This window comes from Balaenoptera acutorostrata, chromosome 9, assembly GCF_949987535.1.
Source record: "Balaenoptera acutorostrata chromosome 9, mBalAcu1.1, whole genome shotgun sequence".
Taxonomy (NCBI): Eukaryota; Metazoa; Chordata; class Mammalia; order Artiodactyla; family Balaenopteridae; genus Balaenoptera; species Balaenoptera acutorostrata.
This window is the reverse complement of record NC_080072.1, coordinates 94,346,745-94,371,447: the sequence shown is the minus strand read 5'-3', so window position 1 is coordinate 94,371,447 and position 24,703 is coordinate 94,346,745. Positions and strand designations below refer to the sequence as shown.

Genomic DNA, 24,703 nt, shown 5'->3' with positions numbered 1-24,703 from the left:
TTCTTCCTAATCTTCATAAGTTTCATGTTAGAATGGACTCTATTTTGAATTCTCTGAAGCATTCTACATTGCCCTTAAAGGATCTTTAATTGCTCTTAATTGAAGGGAGTGCTCCTCCCCTGACACTCAGAATCTATTTAAAACCTAGAATGCTTCCCTTCCATTATTGGTCATTTGTACATGGAACAGGCAGAACCCATTATAGCCATCCAAGATTTGAGTGCAAGAAAAATGTAGTACTCTTGAAATATGTTCTCAGTATGTACTCGAGTCTAAAAGAGGGTACTATTTCAATCAATTCTTGACTTAGATGAAAACCAGCAGCAATGTTTACTGTTATTGTAGGTTAAACAACTTGAAGTCAGGTTGGCTCTTAGAAACCTGTGGTCCTTGGCAGCTATACTAGGTCTCATCACACATTCTGCTAACTGAAGCCCTGTGAAAACCTGTCCGTTTCGGTGAAAATGTAATGCTTTCTTTTGATTTTTTGGCTTTACACCGTCTTTTACCTTGTCTCATTAATTGTGATTTTTGGAACATCAGTAAGTCAATGCTTGGTTGGCTTCCACAACTCTCATGCCTCCAGCTACAAACAGTTCCTATTCACACAGTACTTTTAGGAAATTTATAAAACACATTGACAAGTGACACCTCACCAGGCAAGATCTTTCCATGTGTTTTGTTTCATCCAAGAAATTTAAAGCAATAGCCAAGTGAAACATTTTTCAAGGAAAATAATGACGCTGATAATAGTAGTAGATAACATTAATTGATCATGTACTATATGCCACACTCTGTGCTCCGAATTTAACATATATTATCTCAGTACTTATGACAACTCCAGGAAATTTTCCTGTTTCTTGTTAAATAATTTGCCGAAGGTCACCAAGCTAGTCAGTGGTACAGCCAGGATTGAACCCAGGCACTTCTGACTCCAAGGAGCCCAGGAAATCCCTGATCCTACTTCTTAGTCAGTGAACCCACTGTTTTGGGTCAGATCCTCTCTATTACTCTCTAGAACTCTCTTCCTGATGTTTTAAACTTTCAGTCCTCCCTGCACTCTTTCTAAATAGATAACCTTCCTTTCTACTTAACTGAGCTTGCTGATACCTTAAGAGCTCTCTGTCTCATATTTGGGTTTTTTTTTCCCCCCTCTTCAGCATCTCTTTTCCTCTCAGTGTTAGAGGTACCCTTCCCTTCTCCCTTCATTTCTTAGAGATGAATCTAAATCATTGGTGTCTAGAGACCTTTTTGATTGTGACTGCTGGGGGAGAATGCTCCAGTAGAAGCCAGGGATGCTGCGAAATATCCTACAGTGTACAGGATAGTCCCCCCTAAACAAAAAGCTGTCTGGCCCCAAATGTCAATAATTTTGAGCTTAAGAAACCCTGATTTAGATGTCTCTCCTCACATGCCTAAGTTTTCTTACAGCTTCCTTATCCGAGCCTAACCCCCAGGCACCTTCACTGACTTCTGCTTCCTTGCGGCTCGGAATATGGTCCACGGACCAGCAGCATCCACATCACCTCGGAGTTTGTTAGAAATGCAGAAGTTTGGGTGTGCTGTAGTCAGCTTGTACTTGTCCTGCATCCAGACTTTTTTGACAATTTATGAAGCACTTTAACATTTATTCTCATTGAACCCATATAGCAACCCTATGAAGTAAAATTTAGTGCGACTAGGAAGTAGAATTTGCAAAGTGACCCAGCTAGTAAGTGATAAAACCAAAACCATAGCACAGGCAGTTTTCTCCTAGGATATCAGTATTTTTACTACAACCTCTAGATGAGTTTTGTTAGATGGGCAGGTCACAATATTTTACATTTAAAAATCAGTTTTTCATTTTAGTAACAATTCCTGTATGCATTACTTCATTTCATAGTCACACCAGTGCTGTCAAGGCTTATGGTATACTTTATTTTCCACGTGTGGAAATTGATGCTCAAGAAAGTTGAAATTTGCCTAGAGGCTAATGTGTGCTAAGAATCTGGGCTACTTAGTGCTATTTCCACCATCAAGGCTTTATAATCAAAAGGGAGGTCAAAATACCAGACATTCAAAGTCAAATTAAAGATCTGCATGAATAGGTGCTGGCAGCTGCTGCATGATGGTTGGTAGTCAGGTTAAACTTGAGATGTCCTAAACAAATATTTCCTTTTTCAATATTCCAGCCCAAGTTAGTACTTGCCTGGTGTCTTTTTTCTTCTTTTGTGTGTGTGTGTGTGTACGTGCATGCGTGTGATTGTGCAAAGCTTTCCCTTTTTATTCAGTTGAATAAATTCATATAATATAAAATTAACTATTTTAAACTGTACATTTAGTATATTCACAGTATTACACAACCACCACTTCTATCTAGTTCCAAAATATTTTTAACACCCCAAAAGAAAACCCGCTAAGCTGTCACTCCCTATTCCCGCTCCCCCCTCCCCCTGGCAACACCAATCTGCTTTCTGTCTCTGCGTTTACCTGTTCTGGATATTTCATGTAAATGGAATTGTATAGTACGTGACCTTTTGTGTCTGGCTTCTTTCACTTAGTTTAATGTTTTTGAGGTTCATCCAAGTTATAGCATGTATCAGTACTTCATTCCTTTCAATAATGGCTAGTATTCAACTCTATGTATCCATTACATCTTATCTGTTTTTCCATTGGTGGACATTTGAGTTGTTCCCACCTTTTGTTTTTTATGAATAGTCCTTCTGTGAACATTCACGTACGAATATTTTGAGTCCTGCTTCCAGTTCTTTGGGGTATATACCTAAAAGTAGAATTGCTGGATCATAGGGTAATTCTATGTTTAATGTTTTGAGGAACTGCCAGACTTTTGCACAGCAGCTGTACCGTTTTATGTTCCCACCAGCAACGCACAAGGGTTCCAGTTTCTCCACATCCTCCCCAAACACTTGTTATTGTCCATTATTGCTTTTTTTTTTTTAACATCTTTATTGGAGTATAATTGCTTTACAATGGTGTGTTAGTTTCTGCTTTATAACAAAGTGAATCAGCTATACGTATACATATATCCCCATATCTCCTCCTTCTTGTGTCTCCCTCCCACCCTCCCTACCCCACCCCACCCCTCTAGGTGGTCACAAAGCACTGAGCTGATCTCCCTGTGCTATGCAGCTGCTTCCCACTAGCTATCTATTTTACATTTGGTAGTATATGTAAGTCCATGCCACTCTCTCACTTCCTCATTTAGTTTTGATTTGCATTTTCCTAATGGCTAATGTTGTTAAGCATCTTTTCTTATGCTTATTGGCCATTTGTATCTCTTCTTTGGAGAAATGGCTGTTCAGGTCCTTTGCTCATTTTTGAATTGGGTTTGTTTGTCTTCGGTGGTTTGAATTGTAAGAATTTTAATATAGTCTGGATGCTAGACCCTTATCAGATTTATGATTTGAAAATATTTTCTCCCATCCTGTAGGTTGTCATTTCACTTTCTTGATAGTGTCCTTGGATGCACAAAAGTTTTTAGTTCTGATGAAGTGCCACTTACCTATTTTTTCTTGTGTTGCTTGTGCTTTTGGTATAATGTAAAAAGAATCCATTGCCAAATTCAAGATAATGAAGATTTACCTTTAACTTTCTTCTAAGAGTTTTATAGTTTTAGCTCTTATATTTAGGTTGTTAATCCATTTTGAGTAAGCTTTTGAATATTGTGTGAAGTAAGGGTCAAACTTTACTCTTTCGGAAATGGATATCTAGTTGTCCTCGCACCATTTTTGTTTGTGGTGTGTGTAAATTTAAGGTGTACATCATGTTACTTTGGTAAATTTGTATATTATAATATGTTTGCTCCAGTAATGATATTTATCATGTAACATACTTATAGTGCAATATTATTGTCTACGTTCAATAAACTGTACATTAAATCTCTGGGACTATTTTAGTACTTGTTACAAGGTTGTACTCTTAAACACCATCAATCTTATCCCTACAGCACCCCCAGTACCATTTTTTGAAGAGAATATTTTTTCCCCATCAAATGGTTTTGACACCCTTGTCAATAATCAGTTGACCTTAGATGTATGGTTTTTTTCTGGACTCCCAATTCTTATTCATTTGTCCATATGCCTGTCCTTATGCCAGTACTACACTGTCATGATTACTGTAGTTTTGTAGTAGGTTTTGAAATCTTAAAGTGTGAGTCCTCTAACTTTGTTCTTTTTCAGTATTGTTTTGACTATTCAGGGTCCATTGAAATTCTATATGAATTTGAGGATCAGCTTTTCCATTTCTGCAAAAAAGGCCATTGGAATTTTGATAGGGATTACACTGAATTTGTAGATCACTTTGGGTGGTATTGATATCTTAACAATATTAAATCTTTGTGATGATTAATTTTATGTGTCAGCTTGACTAGATCAGGAGGTGCCCAGACATTTAGTCAAACATTATTCTGGGTATGTCTGCAAGGGTGCTTCTGGATGAGATTAGCATTTGAATTGGTAGGCTGAATAAAGCTGATTGCCCTCCCTAGTGTCTGTGGGCCTTACCCCTTCAGCTGAAAACCTGAATAGAACAAAAAGGCTGAGTAAGAGGAAACTTTACCTACCTGACTGGGTGCAGGTCTTCTCCTGCCCTCAGACTGGAACTTATATCATCAGCTCTCCTGGATCTCAGGCTTTCCAGATCTGACTGGAATGACACCCTTGGCTGGTTCTGCAGCTTGCCAACTGCAGATCTTGGGACTTCTCAGCCTGCATAATCCCAAGAGCCAATTCCTAATAATAAATTTCTTAATTCACACACACAGGAAACTAGGAATACAGGGTCTCTTCACGTGCTTGCACACACATGTGCCCTATTGGTTCTGTTTTTCTGGAGAACCCTGACTGATACAGTCTTCCAATCCATGAACTTGGATGTTTTTCCATTCATTAAGGTTTCCTTTAAGTTCTTTCTCAGTGTTACGTAGTGTTTAGTGTACAAGTCTTTCACCTTCTTGGCTAAATTTATTCCTAGGTATTTTATTCTTTTGGATATAATTGTAAGTGTAATTGTTTTCTAAATTTCCTTTTCAGATTGTTCAATGCTGCTATATAGAAACACAACTGATTTTTGCCTGTTGACCCTGTACTCTGCAACTTTGCTGAATTAATTTATTAGCTCTAGTGACTTTTTTGTGGATTCTCTGGGATTTTATATATTGTCATCTGTGAATAGAGATAGTTTTACTTTTTCCTTTCCAGTGTGGGTGCCTTTTATTTATTTTTCTTGCCTAATTGCTCTGGCTAGGACTTCTAGTATAATGTTGAATAACATTGGTGAAAGTGGGCTTCTTTGTATTCATACTGATTTTAGGGGGAACTCTTTCAGTCTTTCACCATTGTGAATGATGTTAACTGTGAGTTTTTCTTAATAAAGGCTCTTTATCATGTTGAGGAAATGACCTTCTCTTCCTAGTTTCCTGATTGTTTTTATCATCAAAGGGTGTTGGATTTTTTCTGCATCGACCAAGATAACTGTGTTTTTAGCCCCTTCATTCTGTTAGTGTGGCATATTACATTGGTTGGTTTTTACTGCTTTCCTTTCCTGTCTTCATCAATCACGTTCTCTTAGGCATCCATTTTCAAATATTTGGCTAAGCTTTATCTCTTCATTCTTTGAGATGTGCAGAGTATACTCTACCTTTCCATTTCTCCTGCCAGCTTCCTACCTCTCTCATCACACTTGGTTTATTCAGTAGCCCTGTAACTCATGGTTAAGCTTTCTTTCCCTAGGCTCATCCCACTTTAAACTAGTTGTTGACATGTGCTGGATGAATCCCCTTAAAGTACCTTTTCTACCCCTCATATTTCTTCCCTGCTGAGGAACCTGTAATAATTTTTCATTGTTCATTAGATCAAGTCTAAACTCATCCTGACATTTAGAACCCTTCATAATCCAATCCCACATCACCTCTCTGGTCCCTGTTATTTATCAAAAATGGAGGGCTTCCCTGGTGGCGCAGTGGTTGAGAATCCGCCTGCCAATGCAGGGGACACGGGTTCGAGCCCTGGTCTGGGAAGATCCCACATGCCGCGGAGCGGCTGGGCCCGTGAGCCACAATTGCTGAGCCTGCGCGTCTGGAGCCTGTGCTCCGCAACAGGAGAGGCCGCGATAGCGAGAGGCCCGCGCACCGCGATGAAGAGTGGCCCCCGCTTGCCACAACTGGAGAGAGCCCTCGCACAGAAACGAAGACCCAACACAGCCATAAATAAAATAAATTAAAAAAAAAAAAAAAAAAAATGGAAACTACACACTGAGGCCCATCTAATAATAACTTAAAATTTTACTGTTAGGTTTCTAAAACTATAGCCATGTAAACTTGATTTCTTATATCTTTTCCCATATTTTCTTAGTTTCTCAATAAACCTTAGCAGTAGATTGCTGAATGGCATTTTCTTTAATTTTTTTTTAAAATTATTTATTTATTTATTTATGGCTGTGTTGGGTCTTCGTTTCTGTGCGAGGGCTTTCTCTAGTTGTGGCAAGCGGGGGCCACTCTTCATCGCGGTGCGCGGGCCTCTCACTGTCGCGGCCTCTCTTGTTGCGGAGCACAGGCTCCAGACGCGCAGGCTCAGTAATTGTGGCTCACGGGCCCAGTTGCTCTGCGGCATGTGGGATCTTCCCAGACCAGGGCCCGAACTCATGTCCCCTGCATTGGCAGACAGACTCCCAACCACCGCGCCACCAGGGAAGCCCTCTTTAATTTTTGAAGACACATTTCATAAGACCTTATTGTAACAGTTTCCTGGCCTCGTTTGTTGTATTTAGTTGGGGCACATATGTATTTAAAGAAATGAAAAAAATATTGTCTTAATGTATTCAAAAGTAAGAAAAAGGGGCTTCCCTGGTGGCACAGTGGTTGAGAATCTGCCTGCCAATGCAGGGGACACGGGTTCGAGCCCTGGTCTGGGAAGATCCCACATGCCGCGGAGCAACTAGGCCCGTGAGCCACAATTACTGAGCCTGCGCGTCCGGAGCCTGTGCTCCACAACAAGAGAGGCCACGATAGTGAGAGGCCTGCGCACTGCGTTGAAGAGTGGCCCCCGCTTGCCACAACTAGAGAAAGCCCTCGCACAGAAACGAAGACCCAACACAGCCATAAAAAAAATAAAAAATAAAAAAAATAAAAAAATAAAAAATAAGAAAAAAAACAAGGTGCAGGACAGGATGTATAGTATGAAAGAATATATTTGTGTGCATAGACCATTTCTGGAAAGATATGTCAGAAACTATTAATAGTGGTTACTCCTGGGAAATGGGACTGGATGGGAGGAAGAGGGAAATTTCCCTTTCATTTATATCTTTCTGTGCTGTTAGAATTTCCTGCTCAGTTAATGTGAAAAAAAAAAAGATGAAAAAATTTGAGTAAATAATGATTAGTTCTTTTTTTTCTTGCTTTTAATTTTAGTTTAAACCCCTCTATACCATTTAGAATTGGCTAACTTTTAAAAACTTTTAATGCTTTTTAAAAACTTTAAGCCAGTTGATGAACTGAAACAGTGATTTTCATCCCGTACCTAATTTTTGCACCATTAAAATAAGTTATCAAGTAGCCCATTTCGGGGGATTTAGTTTCATCCACTAAAAAATTGCTATTTGTCAATTGTAGAGTCATAAGGCACTTTAGATTTCTATGTTATGAGTAAATTGGACCAACATGGAGTTGTTGCTGGGAGAAAAAGTGAAAAAATACCAGGGCTTTTGTGGACTTGTTCCTTGTTTCGTGAAAGTTGGAAAGGTTAGCGGCAGTCTCAGACTGTGTTGTTAAGACCCTGTTGTGTAGGTTGGGTTTCTGGAGTTGCTGCTCTATATTTTCTTTGACTCCTAAAGTTATTCCTTTGCTTTCCTTGGGTATTTAAGTTTAATTTTAAAATTAGAAAACCAGATCTTTAACTTTGGAGGGAATTTTATTAGGCACACCTTGGTAGTTCTTTGGAGTAAAGTAACATTTATCAATTATGTACTTAGTTTTAAATTTAGAAATGGCTTTGTAAAAATAGACAGTTGAGATCAGGAAATGTGTGCATCAGAATGATGAAAATAGCATCCCTGTTTGAAGGAATGGAATAATCTAGAAAGCGCCTCATCACAGTGCTAAACTGGGTATTTGAAGATTGTGAGATTAGTAATCTCACTAATTTGCTGATCAAAGAGTTTTAATTTAGTTGCAGTAGGATTAGGACTATAAAACTTCATAGTTTAATGTTTTACTGGGTGACTAATCCTGTTTATTGCTTACTGTAAGGTGAGTTATTGTCTTTGCTTTAAGAAAACCTCAGTCCTGAGAAGTCTTGCACCAAAACCACGGGAGTAGTTGAGGTCGGAAAGCTTGAGTTCCTTCTTTCTAGAGATTTGTGTGTGCCTGTCTTTTTTCACTGCCTCTGGGCAAGAAAAGAGAGTACTCTTTGTTTTATGAAAGTAATGTGTATTTAGCTAAGGAAATGCAAACATGTTGGCTCTTGCCAGTTATTTGACTTCATTATGACTGGAGCACAGGCTTTGTCTTGTCTCATGTTGGGTGTGTACTTTATATTTAGCATCATAGTTAGGGTGAAGTTAATATTTAAATCAGCTTCCTGTGAAGTTCCAGAAGAAACTGTGAGTTAGTAATACAGTAGGATCCTAATGAGCTTAGCTTGTCTGTTGTGGTAAAATTAACAGGTCATATATAGTACTGATCAGGATTTGCGTTGTCTGTGTGAGAATTTAGGTTTACCTAAATATTTATAAGACTGGGTCACATCATAGCAGTTGTTTATGTGTATCACTAGCATAGCTTAATCCTTGTGAAACTTGGTATTCAGACTGTTAGTTATTTTTGATTAATCTTTTAATTCAAGACATTTGATGACAAAATAGGTTTTGTAAACCTTAGTTTTCTAATTTGCACAATGAAGATAATGATTCTTAACTTTTTTAGGGTTGTTCCAAGGATTACATGTGTGTGTGAGGCATCTAAGGTTCCTGACAGAAAGGTGTTCAGTAAGTGTTAGTTACAATTGTTAGTAGCACTGTCCTATGGCTAATTCAAATCAGGTAGTGTGTTGTGTGACTCTTGCCTTTACAGAGGCAGGAATTTCACTTAAAACAGTTAGGAAACCACATGGTGAGAAATACCAGGTAAAGCCAGTAAGTCCTATTCCTTCGCAGGCTCATTCGTTCCCTCAACATGGGAGAGGGAGAGAATAGTAAGGGACCAGAGTTCTTGAAGGAGGTAAGATGAATGTAACGTCGTTCTTGACACCGTACAAAATGATTTTATGTAGCTGTCATCTCTGCCCAATAGCTTTTAAAAAAGGGAAACTAAGAGTTTATTTTCCTTTCCTGAGTGTATTATTCTAGATGTGTTAATGTCCACTGCTACCTGTTACAAAGTGGAGACAGAGGAGTGGGACCTTAACCCACAGCCAAATGTAATGGTTAGTAAATTATTTATCATTTCAATACCGTATTTCATTGATTAGCATTTATTTGGCTTTCTGGGATCTCTGAAATTGAGATGGTCCTTACATTTACTATCATCCAAGTAGCACATGTGGTGTAGTTATCATAGTCTGCACATGTGTGGGCTGAGTCATAGCTGTTCCTGCTGTCATGGCAGTCGGGTTATATGCACTCTTGGTACCGCACGGTTAGTTTACTTGCCATTTAAAAGGGCTTTAAAAAGATCGAAAAAACTATGAAGAAAGGCATAGAAATAGAATAGCAGGGTACAGATTTGATTTCATGTGAAGTAAAATATTTGTCATTGGAGGAATGATTACAGTTCCAAATTTTCTTGCAAAGCTACAATCAAGTGCATTATGGGACCTCAGAAAGGAGGATACTATAGGTGTTTTAAGCTTTTTGTTGTTGTTGCTGAGAAATATGCCGAAGAATTATCTATTGCATGCCAGGCAGTGCACCTGGAAGTAGGGTGAATTGCTCTATTTCTCAACATAAATGAGACATTTTGGAGCTACAAGAAGCTGTTGTGACCCATTCATGTGTCTCCTAGGACTGTCATGAAGGCATTGGCTCCTAGGACTGTCATGCAGGACTTCGTCACACTTCACTGTCATGAAGGCATTTAAGTGGCAGCCGTTTTTATCTTTGGTGGTGCATAAAATGTGCTTTTTATAACTGATGGCACCTTAGATTCCATCCATTATAGTGTTTACCTCTCTACTTCCTAATGATAGCTTATTTGGAACTGATTGTACTACTGAGTAATCAAAATTGTGATTATATAAGGGCAGCTAAAATAAAAATAGGAAACTTGTTAAGATGCAGAGATCAAGGTCAAAATATAAGAATAAAATGTTTGCATTGTTTTGCATTAAATAGGTATTCTTGCCTGTTTTCTTTGTCTTCTCAGATACAGCATGGCATAGAGGTTAGAGTGCAGACTCTGGAGTCAGGCAGCCTGGGGTCAAATCCCAGCTCCACCCCTTACTAGCAATAACTTTGTGTAAGTTACTTAACCTCTCTACGCCTCAGTTTTCTGTCAAATGGGCGCAGTGTCTATCTCACAGGTTTGTTAGGAGGGTTAAATGAGTTAATACATATGAAGTGTTTTGAACAGCACCTGGCTAAAAGTAAGCAGTGGGTGTGAGCTATTATTTTAACTGGGATTGTCTTCTGTGACTCCTGCATCCGTTGGTACACAGAGTAATTTGAGGTGAAGATGTGATTGTCTATCCCGCTCTTACCTTCTTGGTTCCAGTTCAGGGCTGATAGGCTACCCATTTCCTCTTCCTTTTATTCCACCCTTTTTTGAGTACATTGATTTGGATTTTTTAGAAAATTGGTTATGATTGACCTATATAGATTCACACACTTTTACACAATACGATCAATGGAATTTGAATTTGTTTGGAAACAAACTTTTTAATACTTTATTTTTCTAAAAATCACATGCTGTGTTTTCGGTGTTTTCCAAGGTTAAATCTGGATACCTCTTAGTGTGAGAGTTGCTCTAGCAGTGCCCAGGCGGTGACTGCCTTTGACAGACTCACAGCCTCCAGAACTGCTGGGCTCAGCAGCGTAGGGTTCCATTTCTAGCCTATGACGGTGACCTGTGACTAGAACAGAAAGACTGTTGATGCTTTTCCAAGGACTGTACAGGGGTGTTTCAGTTCGTTATTTCTAGTGGTGTGCTGCTTGAGTGTTGCATTGGGCCCTCAGCTGTTGAAGAACAGAGGATACTGTTTCTATTACAGCTGGCAGTGAGCTAGACCGCCTCTTGGAGACATAGGACTAACTGAAAGACAGTTAATGGTCAAGCATCAAGTGTTGAATCGGGGCTTCATTCTAGGACAATGTTAAGAATAAATTAGATTTCTTCTCGCTGGATTAAATCTGAGCTATTTCGTTTTCAGTATTCTTCTGTAAGATCACTGTGTCTTCACTTGGGCCAGCCAATTGTTTAAATGGTTTAAAAGCTTACTTGTAAATAGGTGTTCTGTGTTAACTTGTCTGTGTTCACTTGTCAGTTGAAGACTTTAAGGCTGAAAAGGGTTATAAACTGATCTTGTAGCTGGAAGTTAATAAGAAGGGTTTTTCCATGATTCAGATTAATGAAGAGAAAACATTCCATACTTTATTCCCTCTGCAATTGTATTTATAATTCAGAAAATTCTAGCTTTATCTATACATTTTTTTAAGCAATCAAACCTAAAGTTTCAAATATGACATTGGTGGTATCGTTTGTTAATTACATGATTGGAAACTTAATGTCAGTGAAAAATGACACACACAAATGGCATGTGCAATGAAGCTTAAAATAGCACATCTTCACATCCATGCAAATTCCCTGGACTCCTTATAATGACCTACTTACGTACTGCTCACAGAGAGAAACCTGAGGCACTTGAAGCGTCCATTAAGGCTAGAATATTACATTTAAATGTTTTATGTATTTGTAGTTTTGCTATTTACTCATGTTTTGTCCACAAATGCCAAAAGCATTTTCCATGATTAAGCTTTTAAAAGAGCAATACATTTAGGCATTTCAGAATGTGTCTGACAGTCAATACCTTGTTCCTTGGAGCTTGTTGGTTTTTTAAAGTAAACAATGCAAGTCTCAAGCCTGTTTACCCAAGATGCTGGTGTCTATTCTTTAAATGTATCCAGGTTTACTTTCTGATTGACACATGTCTGTGTTCTTTCTGTTTCTCAAATGTAGAGCTGCCAAATGCTGTTAAATCAACTGAGGGAAATCACAGGCATTCAGGACCCTTCTTTTCTTCATGAAGCTCTGAAGGTTAGTCTCAAGGCCTCTATTAGTCAACAGGTTTTAAAACTGTTGTTCGTATCATAGTTATGTCAGTTCAAGCTATATTTATGCCAAAATGAAAGTGCATACGTATAGGGACAGAAGTTCTAACGGTCAAATGACCCAGTATCTTCAACATGTAAATTATAAGAGCAGGAAAAAGTTGAGGAGGGGAGAGACTCACGGTGCGGGGGAAACCTACAGAGATTTAAGGTACCTGTCAACTAACTGTACTGTATGGGCCTTTTGTGGATCCTGATTCGAACTAAAAAGTATTTGAGGTCAGGGAAATTTGAACCGGTTATTTGTGTGAGGATAGCATTAGGGGATATATTGTTTTAAAAAGGTACATTCTGAAATGTTGACTGATGAAATGATAAGACACTTAGAATTTGCTTTGGAGTATCTGCGGGAGGAGAGGCAGAATAGGTAAAATAAGACTGACCAGGGCTCGATAATTATCGAAGCTGAGTGATGGGCACATGGGGTTCAATTATACATTCCCTCTCCTGTTGTGTATGTTAGAATTTTTTCCTAAGAAAAGTTTAAAAAGTTAAAATGAAATAGAAGTATGGTCATCACTACAGAATATGATAACTGTTTGGCACCTTTACTGTAGGGGCTGACTTCATGTAGAATCTCTGTGTTAATCGCCAGCCCCCTTTTTGATACATCATGCCTTAGCTAGTCTGTGAAATCAGGCGGCATAGTAGCCAAAGCAGTGAGATTTCATTCTTGTTTGCATGTTGTGGGAAATCAGAGCATGGCAACTCCCTTCCTGTAACTAGGAGTTTAATAGCAGTGCTTTAAGCATAATAGACCTACTATCCTCCACTGTACTCTGTTTCCTCCTTTATACCCTAGAATTATGCCTAGACTTATTCAGTATGTCACCAGGGTAGTAAGAGTTATAACTTGCTGCTTATTTTAAATGCTGTGATGCTTTACTTTTGAAATTTCTCTTTTTTTCCTCCCCTCAGGCCAGTAATGGTGACATCACCCGGGCAGTCAGCCTTCTCACTGACGAAAGAGTTAAGGAGCCCAGCCAGGAGACTGCTGCTACAGAACCATCTGAAGTAGCGGGCAGTGCTGCCAGCAAAGAAGAATTAGCAAGTAGGTATATCCTGGCTTGGTCCCGCTCTGAACTAGCAGAGAGTAAGAGATGAGTTTACGTGAGTGTCCTTTCCATCACTTCAACCCTTCGGAAATAGTAGTAATAATGGCCAATTACTGAGCCATTACTAGGCGCCAGGCACAGTTCTCAGCACTTAAATGGTTCCATTCATTCAGCACTTATTTAATGAACCCCTATTATGTGCCAAGCACTCTTTTAGGCACTGCAGATGAACAAAAGAAACAGGAATTGCTGCCCTGTGAGAGATGAGGCCATTGAGGGAACAAATGGGAGGCAGATCTTGCAGAGCCTTCATAGCTGCTTGGCATTTACTCTGACTTAGAGGACTAGCCATTGGAGAGTTTGGTGCAGAGGAATGCTGTAAACTGGTTTCCTTTGGCTAAAGATCATTCTGGCTGCTCTGTTGAGGACAGAATGTGTGGGAGGGAGTAGTGAGCATGGGGCAGAGCAGGGAGCCCAGGACGACTCAGGAAGCTATTGCAGATGAAGGCGGTGGGGGCCAGGATGCAGTGGTGGAAGGGTGACAAGTGCTTGCTCTACAGGATTTGCTTACAAAGGATCTGAGGGTTGTGAAAGAAAGAGAGGGGTTAAAGATGACTCCAGGTTTTTTTCCTAAGGAGCTGAAAGGATGGAGTTGCACTTAACTGACATGGGAGTAATTGCAGATGGAGCAGATTTGGGGTGGAAAATGAGGAGATCGGTTTTGGCAATATTAAGTTTGAAATGCCTGTTAGACATCCAGGTGGAGTATCAAAAAGGCAGTGGAGGTCCAAGTGTGCAGTTCAGGGGAGAGATCTGGGCTGGAGATGGACAAAACTTGGAATTATAAACCTGTAAATGGTACTTAAAGTTATGAGAAGGGATGAGCTCTCCAAGGGAGTGGGTATAGAAAAGAGAAAAGGTTTAGTGACTCAGCAGTAGATGCTTCCAGTGTTGAGATGTCTGGGCCGGGGGCAGGGTCGGGGTGGGAGTACGTGAAGAGCGTACAGGGGAGTAGGAGGAAGACCAGGAGAGTGGTACTCTGGAGGCCAAAGAGGCTTCCAGGAGGAGGGATCTATCAGCTGTGCAAGGTGGTGTTAATGGATATTTGAGCTGTTTGCAATTTTGAGCTATTCTGAATAATGCTGCTGTGAATATTCTTGTATATGTCTTTTGGTGCACGTAGTGACTTTTTCAATCCACATTTTTCTTTTCTAGACGCATCCATGTTGGTTGTACCTGTAGTTATTTCTTTTGACTGTTGTGTAGTATTTCTTAGTCTGAATATACAACAGAATTGATATATTTGTTGATTGACTTTGGGGTTGTTTTGAATTTTTTTGCTGTTGTAAACAAGGCTGCTGTGAGCTATTTTGATTTATGTTTCTTGTGCATGTATGCAAGAGTTTCTTTAGTGTATATGCCTAGCAGTGTAATTGGTGAGTATTAAGATGTGCTCATCTTCAACTTAGTAGCTATTATTAGTGACATTATTTTCCAAAGTGATTTTTTTTTTCGTATTTATTTATTTGTTTGGTTGTGTCGTGTCTTAGTCACGGCATGTAGGCTCCTTAGTTGCAGCCCATGGGCTCCTTTAGTTGCGGCAGGCGGGCTCCTTAATTGTGGCATGCGAACTCTTAGTTGCGGCATGCATGTGGGATCTATTTCCCTGGCCAGGGATCGAACCTGGGCCCCCTGCATTGGGAGTGCGGAGTCTTAACCACTGTGCCACCAGGGAAGTCCCCGAAGTGATTTTTTTACATATTTATACTCCCACTAACAGGGTTTGAGGGTAACTCTTGCTCTCAAATTTGTTAGATTGTAAAATTGTTGCCTGTCTTTTTGATATGAAATGATAATCTTGTTTTTAATTAGAATTTTTAAAAATTAAATTATGAGATTGAGCATCTTTTCCCTTTTGACCATTCATGTTTCCTCATGTGAAATTTCTCTTCGTGTCTTCTGCTGGTTTTTCTGTTTGTTTGCCTCTTTTTATTGATTCTTGATGTTCTTATTGATAATGACCTTATATTCTTGATGTTAACCCATTTTTCTGGACTTGGGTGTTGCAGATACCTTCTCCGTGTTGATGACTTGTGTTTTTACACTATGGTGACGAACTAACAAATAGCTTTCATTTATTAATCTTCTGCTATGGTTTGTGTTTTTTGTTTAAGAACTCCTATATTGTGAAGTTATAGGATATTCTGTTATATTTTCTTCTAAAATTGTAATGTTTTGCTTTTCACATTTAAATCTTTAATTCATCTGAAATGAATTATCTTGGTAAGGCATAAGATAGAAATATGGTTCGATCCACCCCCCCACTTCCTCCAGCTATTCAGTTGGTCCAGGACCTTTTGTTGAATAGGCTATACTTACCCACTGATTTGCAGTATTAGCTCTGTGTTATATCTGATTTTCATGTTTTCCATTCTATTTCATTGAGTATCTGTTTTTAATTCTTTGGGGTATATACCTAGGAGTGGAATTGCTAGGTCATATAACAATTCTGTGTTTAACTTAAAAAAAAAATTCTAAAGGAGGACTCTTTTTTCATAACTGCAACAATATTATCACACTTAAAAATTAATAACAATTTCTTAATCTCGTCAAATACCAGTGTAGAAATTTCCCAAAACATTAAAGTATGTTTGAAATGTTTTTTAAGATCCCTTTTATCTATATAGTCCCCCTCTCTTTTTTTCTTGCAGTTTAATGTTTGAAGAAATAAAGTCCTTTGTTCTGTCATGTTTCACACATGACAGGATTTGCATGATACCACATGATTGCATTCCTGTGGTATCCTTTAATGGGTTTTTATGTCCTCTGTCTTTCCTATTAATTTAGATGCTTATCTGGCATGACAAAGTCATAGGTAGTGTTGTGTGTATTTCTTCTATTTTGTCGTATCAAGAAGAAAATAATGTCTGGTCACCCTCTTTTTGTGTTGTTAAAATTGTTAGTGTGTTCAGATTGTTAGTTTGATTAATTTATCATAAAATTCCCCACCTAGTATTTCCAGCCACTATTGGTGATGATTGCTTAGGTTCTTTATTTTATTGGAGATTTCAAAATGGCAATATTTTATCTATCATTACTTCATAATTTATTATTTGGAATTCTTTTTTTAAAATTGTAGTTAAAAAACACATTAACATAAAATTTACATTTTAACCTTTTTAAAAAATTTTTTCATCATGGATTTTTTTTTTTTGCATCAGTTTTAATTAATTAATTAATGTATTTATTGGCCGCGCCACGTGGCATGCTGGGTCTTAGTTCCCTGAGCAGGGATTGAACCCTGCCCCCTGCAGTAGAAGTAGAGTCTTAACCATTGGACTGCTAGGGAAGTCCCACATTTTAACCATTTTTAAGTGTACAGTTCAGTAGTGTTAAGTATATTCACATTATTGTATAAAAGATCTCTAGAACTTTTTCATCTTATAAATCTGAAACTTTATTCCCATTAAACAACCCTTTGCTCCCTCCCCGCCCCCAGTAACAGCCTTCTGCTTTCTGTTTCTGTGAATTTGACTACTTTAGATACCTCATATAAGTGGAATCATACAGTATTTATTTTTTTGTGACTAGCTTATTTCACCTAACATAATGTCCTCAATGTTCATCCATGCAATGGCATGTGACAGGATTTCCTTTTTTTTTTCTTTTCAATTTTTTTTATTATGGTAAAATACACATCACATAAAAGTTACTATCATAACCATCTTAAAGTTCAGTGGTATTATGTACATTGATGTCATTGTGCAACCATCACCACCATTCATCTCCAGAACTCTTTTTTTGTCTTGCAATACTGAAACTCTACCCATTAAACAGTAACTCCCCATTACCCCGTCCCGCAGCTCCTAGCATCCACCATTCTACTTTCTGTTTTCTATGATTTTGACTACTCTAAGTACCTTATATAAGTGGTATCTTACAGTATTTGTTCTTTAGTGGCTGGCTTATTTCACTTAGCATAATGTCTTCAAAGTTCATTCAGATGCACGTTAGAATTTCCTTCCTATTTAAGGTTGAATAATACTCCATTGTATGTATATACCAAATTTTGTTTATCCATTTATCCGTCAATGGATATTTGGGTTGCTTCCACCTCTTGGCTTTTGTGAATAGTGCCATTTGAACTTGGATGTGCAAACAGCTCTTTGAGACCCTGGTTTTTCATTTTGGATACATTCCCTGAAGTGAGATTGCTCGATGATATGGTAGTTCTACTTTTAATTTTTTAAAAAGTGGTTGAGAGTCTGCCTGCCAATGCAGGGGACACGGGTTCGAGCCCTGGTCTGGGAAGATCCCACATGCCGCGGAGCAACTAGGCCCGTGAGCCACTACTACTGAGCCTGTGCGTCTGGAGCCTGTGCTCCACAACAAGAGAGGCCACGATAGTGAGAGGCCCGCGCACTGCGATGAAGAGTGGCCCCCTCTTGCCGCAACTAGAGAAAGCCCTAGCACAGAAACGAAGACCCAACATAGCAATCAATCAATCAATAAATAAATCTTTAAAAAAAAAAAAAAGTACGGAACCTCCACACTGTTTCCCGTAGCATTTGCACCATTTTATAATCCTGCCAACAGTGCAAAAGGGTTCCAATTTCTCCACATCCTCACCAATACTTGTTATTTTCTGGTTTTTGTTTTTTTGATAGCCATTCTAATGGATGTGAGGCATTATCACACAGTGGTTTTAATTTGCATTTTCTCTGATGATTAGTGACATTGAGCATGTTTTCATATGTCTGTTATCCATATTATGTCATCTTTGGGGAAATGTCTATTCAAGTCTTTTGCCCATTTTAAAATCAGATTAGTTGATTTTTTTGTTGTTGTTGGGTTGTAGGAGTTCTTTATATACTCTGGATATTAACCCTTTATCAGATACATGATTGGCAAATATTTTCTCCCATTCCGTAGGTTGCCTTTTTTTTTTTTTTTTTTTTTTTTAAATTTTTTTATAGCTACTTTATTTATTTATTTATTTATTTTTGGCTGTGTTGGGTCTTCGGTTCGTGCGAGGGCTTTCTCCAGTTGCGGCAAGTGGGGGCCACTCTTCATCGTGGTGCGGGGACCACTCTTCATCGCGGTGCGCGGGCCTCTCACCATCGCAGCCCCTCCCGCTGCGGGGCACAGGCTCCAGACGCGCAGGCTCAGCAGCCGTGGCCCACGGGCCCAGCCGCTCCGCGGCATGTGGGATCTTCCCAGACCAGGGCTCGAACCCGTGTCCCCTGCATTAGCAGGCAGATTCTCAACCACTGCGCCACCAGGGAAGCCCCACGTAGGTTGCCTTTTGACTCTTTTGATTGTGTCCTTTCATGCTTTAAAGTTTTTAAGTTTGATTTAGTCCCATTTGTTGATTTTTGTTTTTGTTTGTTGGTGCTTTTGGTGTCATATCCAAGAAATCAATGTCATGAAACTTTCTATGTTTAACTTTTTGAAGAACTGCCAGCCTCCATTCTTCTAACTTCCACAGCAGCTGCACCATTTTACATTCCCACCAGCACTACACAAGGTTCTAATTTCTCTACATCTTCACCAACACTTGTTATTTAGCTGTCCAAGTGGGTGTGAAATGTTAATCTCATTGTGGTTTTGATTTGCATTTCCTTAATGGCTAACGATGTGGAGCAGCTTTTCATGTGCTTATTGGCCATTTGTGTATCTTCTTTGGAGAAATGTCTAATGAAATTCTTTTCCTATTTTTAAAGTTGGGCTGTTTGTCTTTTTATTATTCAGTTGCAGGAGTTTATGTATTCTGTATATAGGTTCCTTACTAGATACATGATTTGCAAAATTTTTCTTTCATGTGAGTTGTCTTTTCACTATCCTGATGGTGTCCTTTGAAGCCCAAAGATTTTTGTTTGATGATGTCAGATTTACCAGTTTTTTCTTTCACTGCTTGTGCTTTGATTGTCATCTCGAAGATGCCATTGTCTAATCCAAGGTCACGAAGATATACCTGTTTACTTCTAAGAGTTTTGTAGTTTTAGCTCTTATTTTGAGGGCTTGATCCACTTTGAGTTCATTTTTGTAAATGAGGTGAAGGAGGGGTTAAAAGCTACTCTTTCCCTATTGAATTGTCTTGGTACCTGTGTTGAAAATCAGTTGACTATAACTGTGAGGTTTATTCCTGGACTGTCAATTCAGTCCCACTGATTCTGTTCCATCCATCCATATGTTTGTTCTTATGCCGGTAGCACAAGGTCTTGATTTTTAGCTTTGTGTTCTTTGTGGTTTTTTTCTTTATAAATTATTTCATTGCTCACGTATAGAAATTCATTCAACTTTTGTTCATTGATCTTTTATCTAACCATCTCTTTTTTTTTTTTTTACATCTTTATTGGAGTATAATTGCTTTACAATGGTGTTAACCATCTCTTATTAATTATAACTATTTTCCATAGATTATTTTGGGTTTCTCTTGTCGGTGATCATTATCTGTGAATTATGACAGATTTGTTTCTTATTTTGCAATCTTTATTATTTTTTAAAATTTATTTTATTTTCTTATCGCACTGCCTGGAACTTTCAGAACCATGGTGAATAAAAGCCCTCACAACAGACATCTTTGTCTTAGTCTTGGTTTTAAAGGAAATGTGTGTAACATTTCACGATTAAGTGTAAAGTTTGCTGTGGGCTTTCCATGGATATTCTTTCTCAGTCTAAAAATATTCTTTTCTCTTCCTACTTGGCTTGGAGTTTTTATTCCTTAATGGAGGTTGAATATTATAAAATACTTTTTCTGGATCTATTGAGATGATCATTTTTTCCTTTAACTGTTAAGATAGTGGATTTTACTGGTCTATTTTCTAACATTAACTCAGTTTTTCATTCCTACAGTGAATTCAGCTTGGTCTTAATATATAATCTTTTTTGGTGTATTAGCAAGATTCTGTTTGCTTTTATTCAGGCTCTTTGCATCTGTGATCATGCGTGAGTTTGTCATTTTTCCTCTCTCTTACTGTTCTTGATTGGTTTGTGATATACCAAGGTGTTATGCTGACTTCATAAAATGAGTTGAGGAGTATATTCTCTGTTCTCTAGAATAGTTTGTGTGAAATTGAAAATATCCATTATTTGAATGTTCAACTTTTAGCTGCTATTTTACAATGATAAGTAAAGAGACTATTTAACCTACAGGTATGGGATGTATTTCTGACTCTGTGAAGTAAGACTGCAAAAGGGGGTATTTGATTCATTGCATTTTAGCAGCTTGTTATTACTGTACTATTAGCTAATCATAAGGTTACAGTGTAGCTGTAAGTTATTCATTTGACTCTAGCATAGAGTAATAAAGTTGTTTTTACACAGATGAGCCATTGTATTGAGAGCTAGGGAGTGTATCTAATTTTGTGAATGCTTTTACCTTTTTTCCTACAATACAAACAGAAAGGCAGTGTTTCCTGCATGTAGACTAATTAAATTTCTATTTATCTTACAGAAGTAATAGACCTTACTCACGATAACAAAGATGATCTTCAGGCCGCCATTGCTTTGAGTCTGCTGGAGTCCCCCAAAATTCAAGCTGATGGAAGAGATCTTAACAGGTTATTGATTTAATTTATAATCTTTGCTCTGCACATTAGTGTGTAGGTCAAAGGCAGTATCTCTGTGAAACAGTTCTGCCAAGCTTCTTTAATTGCACTTAAATGAAATTTGTTTTATGAGAAAATTTAAATTCACATTAGCTTACTTACTCTTTGGTTCACTTTTGAAGAAGCTAAATATGATAAGGGTATTATTGCAGCCTGTGGTCTTTGAGTCGAGTAGAAGCCTGCAAGGTTTTGTAGTTCACATTTGCTAGGGGAGAAAAAACCGTCTAGGGCAAATATCTGATAAATATGTATTCTCTTTATTAACTTTGAGCCTTTGTAAACTTTGAATGTTTTGTTGTTGGCTATTGAAAATGAAAGTTATCACTCAGCTCCCCTAGGACTAGGGGGATATATGTTTTGCATTGGTACTGATTTGGTGATTGTCTGGTATTGTTCACAGATATCCAGTTCCAGTGGTGGCCAGTCAGTTTCCAGACACGTTTATCCCCTCATACTGCCAAGTTGTTTCTTTCAGGGAAACATAGGGCCATGGTTTGTGTGCTAAGCAATTTCGAGGCTCTTATCTTTAGCTGAGTGTCTCTCTTGCCTCTTTCAATGGCAAGGTCTGAGATAAGGCACTATTGTTGAAATGTAAAACTTTTAATATGGTAGCCATAAATAGTCTTGAGTCTCAACTCAGTTCCATCAGGGCCCTTGTTAGTAATAATCTCTGTTATGGCAGGATTAACCACTCGATGTTTAAACCTTTTCACTTACGTTGCAACCTTCTAGTTATTATATAGCCAGTGGTTACCCAGTAAATAGTTTATCTGGCATTTTGAATTACCCGTGACAGCTTACCTGCGTCCTCCATATAGTATATTGTTGTTTAACTCTTTTCTTTTTTGATGTGTGATGTGTTGGCACAACATAGGATGCACGAGGCAACCTCTGCAGAAACTAAACGCTCAAAGAGAAAACGCTGTGAAGTCTGGGGAGAAAATCCCAATCCCAACGACTGGAGGCGAGTTGATGGTTGGCCCGTTGGGCTGAAAAACGTCGGCAATACGTGCTGGTTTAGTGCTGTTATTCAGGTATGGTATTAAGAGACAACTGTGTCTTCTGGAAACGATTTTGTAATTTATTAAACTGAAATGTGAGACACATAGCTTTAAAAAAACGGAAACAGATAAATAAAACTGGAGGGTTTTCCCCATGGCATTATCGTGTTTTGGTTGCTTTCTTGTGTTTTGGACCTAGATGCTCTTGTGTCTAAATTGGTCAGTAGTGAAAACGGAATCTTCTGTGGTTGTAAATAGGTGGAGGAGGTGTTTTGGATCAGCATTTAGTGAATGCTGTCTTACAGCAGAGCAAGAGTTAACAAGGAGAAATCAGTCTTTGGGAGGCTATCATAGATGACCAGGCAGGAAGGAAATGATGGCGGCCTGGAATGGAGAAGTGGCATAAGCCGTGGAAGGGAGGAGTCAAAGCGTTCACGAGGTATTTAGGAGATCGGATCTGTAGGATTTGGTAAGCAGCCGGGTGGGGATGTGTGCAGGAGGGGCTGAGAGAGACTGCAAGGTTTCTGGCTTGAGGTACCAGGTGGGCGATGGTGCCATTTAACACTGGAGGAGGAATAACTCGCGTGAGTGTTAAACGGGGGATTTCGGTGAGTTTTATACATGCGGAGTCTGAGGGTCCACGTGGAGATACCGTGTAGGCAGCGATCTATGTGAATCTGTTGCTCAGTAAAAAGATCTGGGCTGCAGATAGAGTTCGGGGAATCAGTAGCACGTAGATGGTGATAAAGCCAAGCTGGAGGATGGATTCCCCTGGGGAGCGTGTTGCCCCTTCAACTTGACCTGGCTGCGGTGCAGCACTTGACCCCGCCCTGCAAGCTTCTCCTTCACAGCGCTTGACACCGACCCAGCTGCTTAGCCAGAAACGGAACCCTCTGTTTCCACACATAAAATCCATGGGTTCCTTCAGCTTACCGTGTGCCTGGACTGTTCTAGCACTGGGGAAACATCAGTGGATAAAACAAAGCCCTCACTCCCATGGAGTTTACTTGGAAAAGAGTGGGACAGACGGGAAACAAAATATATATCAGATGGCGATAAGTGCTATAAAGATGAATGAATGAGGGCAAGAGGGGCTAGAAAGGGTTCAGCTAGAGAGGGAAGGGGCGCTGTTTATATAGGGGGGTTAGGTATGGCCTTTCTGCTAAGGTGGGCATCTGAGTAGAGGCCTGACTTAGGCGAGGGAATGAGCCATGTAGTTCCGTGAAGAATGTTTCATATAATTATATAGAGGACACTGCAGACGGGGAACAGCAAGTACAGAGACTCAGGTCAGGAGCTGAGAAATAGGCAGAAGGCTGGAACTGGATCGAGTGATCGAGGACAGGGAGCAGACAGCTGTGAGTGCAGGGAGGTGGTGGAGGTGGCGGGGGGAGCTTGGGGTCGTGATGAGGGTTCAGGAATCACGTGAGGTGGGAAAGTATTGGAAGGTCTGGAGCAGACAAGTGCTGCGATCCTACTTCCATTTTAAGAGGATCACTGGCCTCTGCATTGAGAATAGGATGTAGGAAGGTCCTGGGGAATGCGGGGCACGAGTCAGTTCTTTGCTTTTGCGAGAGAGGGAGAGATTGAGATTGAGACCGAGACCCTTCCCTGGATTCACTTCCTTCCTGTGAGAGCTGGCGAAAGGAGCCAGCCTATGGAGGGGATGACTGAGAAAGGCTTCTGAGAGAGCATGGCAGGACAGGACAGAGAGCAGGGCGGGTGGGGAGGGCTTGGCCTCCAACAGCAACAGGGCAAGAGGGTACCGGGAGAGGACAAGGAGGAAATGATGACTGCAAATTAAAGTTGAAATAGTTCCTAGTAGTCGTTTTTTTCCTCTGAAATAAGCAGCCATTTTTTGAGGCAGAGTGGAAGAGTGACAGAATCAGGTTTTAAAGGGAGTGAAAGTTTAAAAGGGTTGTTGTAAACAGCGGGAAACCAGTTGGCGCCAGAATACAATGGTGGGATTTCTGAAAATGTGAAGGTCTACTTGAGGTTGTAAACCTTAAATGTATAGTGGTATCCACGTGTCCTGTTTGATCGGGACTTTTTCTCTTAGCAGTGCTCCAAAACGCTTCAGTGGAAAATTAAATTCATTTAAGTTGGAGGATTTGCTGGGTATGATGAAAGGACAAAAGAGCGGTTTGAGGGACTTCCCTGGTGGCGCAGCGCAGTGGATAAGACGCCGCGCTCCCAAAGCAGGGGGTCCGGGTTCAATCCCTGGTCTGGGGAACTAGATCCCACATGCATGCTGCAACTAGGAGTTCGCATACCATAACTAAGGAGGCCGCATGCTGCAACTAAGACCTGGTGCAACCAAATAAATAAATACATAAATAAATAAAAACTAAGAGATTGTTTAAAAAAAAAAAAAAGAGCAGTTTGAGAATTTAATGAAAGATGGGTAGAGACCACGGAGTCAAAGCTGGGGAGGGAGAAATGAAAACAGGAAGGGAGGACAGGAAAGAGGTCTGTTTGCTTGGGTTCCTGATGACATCAAAGCACAGGTGTCCTGTGGGTCATTGAACAAATGAGCCAGAAGACAGGTTATGGTTCAAGAGGAGGTTTTTCTGAATTTGTGATCTGAGGAGTGGCAGTGTTTCCAGGCATTGACATATCCTGGGTATGTAGAGATGGAGTGGAGGAATAGGTCATGAGAGGTAAGATGCTCAGGGAGCCGGGGGGTCCCTCGGCTGAACAAAAGTACCTGTGTTCCCTCAGA

General features: G+C 39.5%; 1 protein-coding gene across 10 annotated transcripts in view; it reads left to right on the top strand.

The window, feature by feature from the left end:
* USP28 (ubiquitin specific peptidase 28) overlaps positions 1-24,703 on the top strand; it is a 58,711-nt gene that overhangs the window by 1,888 nt on the left and 32,120 nt on the right. For 9 of the 10 annotated variants that reach the window (XM_057552603.1, XM_057552601.1, XM_057552597.1 and 6 more), the window contains exons 2-5: positions 12,164-12,241; positions 13,234-13,366; positions 20,827-20,932; positions 21,855-22,014. In XM_057552603.1, coding sequence (XP_057408586.1) covers positions 12,164-12,241; positions 13,234-13,366; positions 20,827-20,932; positions 21,855-22,014 — 477 coding nt within the window. Of the gene's footprint in view, positions 1-10,354; positions 10,448-12,163; positions 12,242-13,233; positions 13,367-20,826; positions 20,933-21,854; positions 22,015-24,703 lie in introns of all 10 variants that reach the window. The other variant, XM_057552598.1, reaches the window with a different exon arrangement.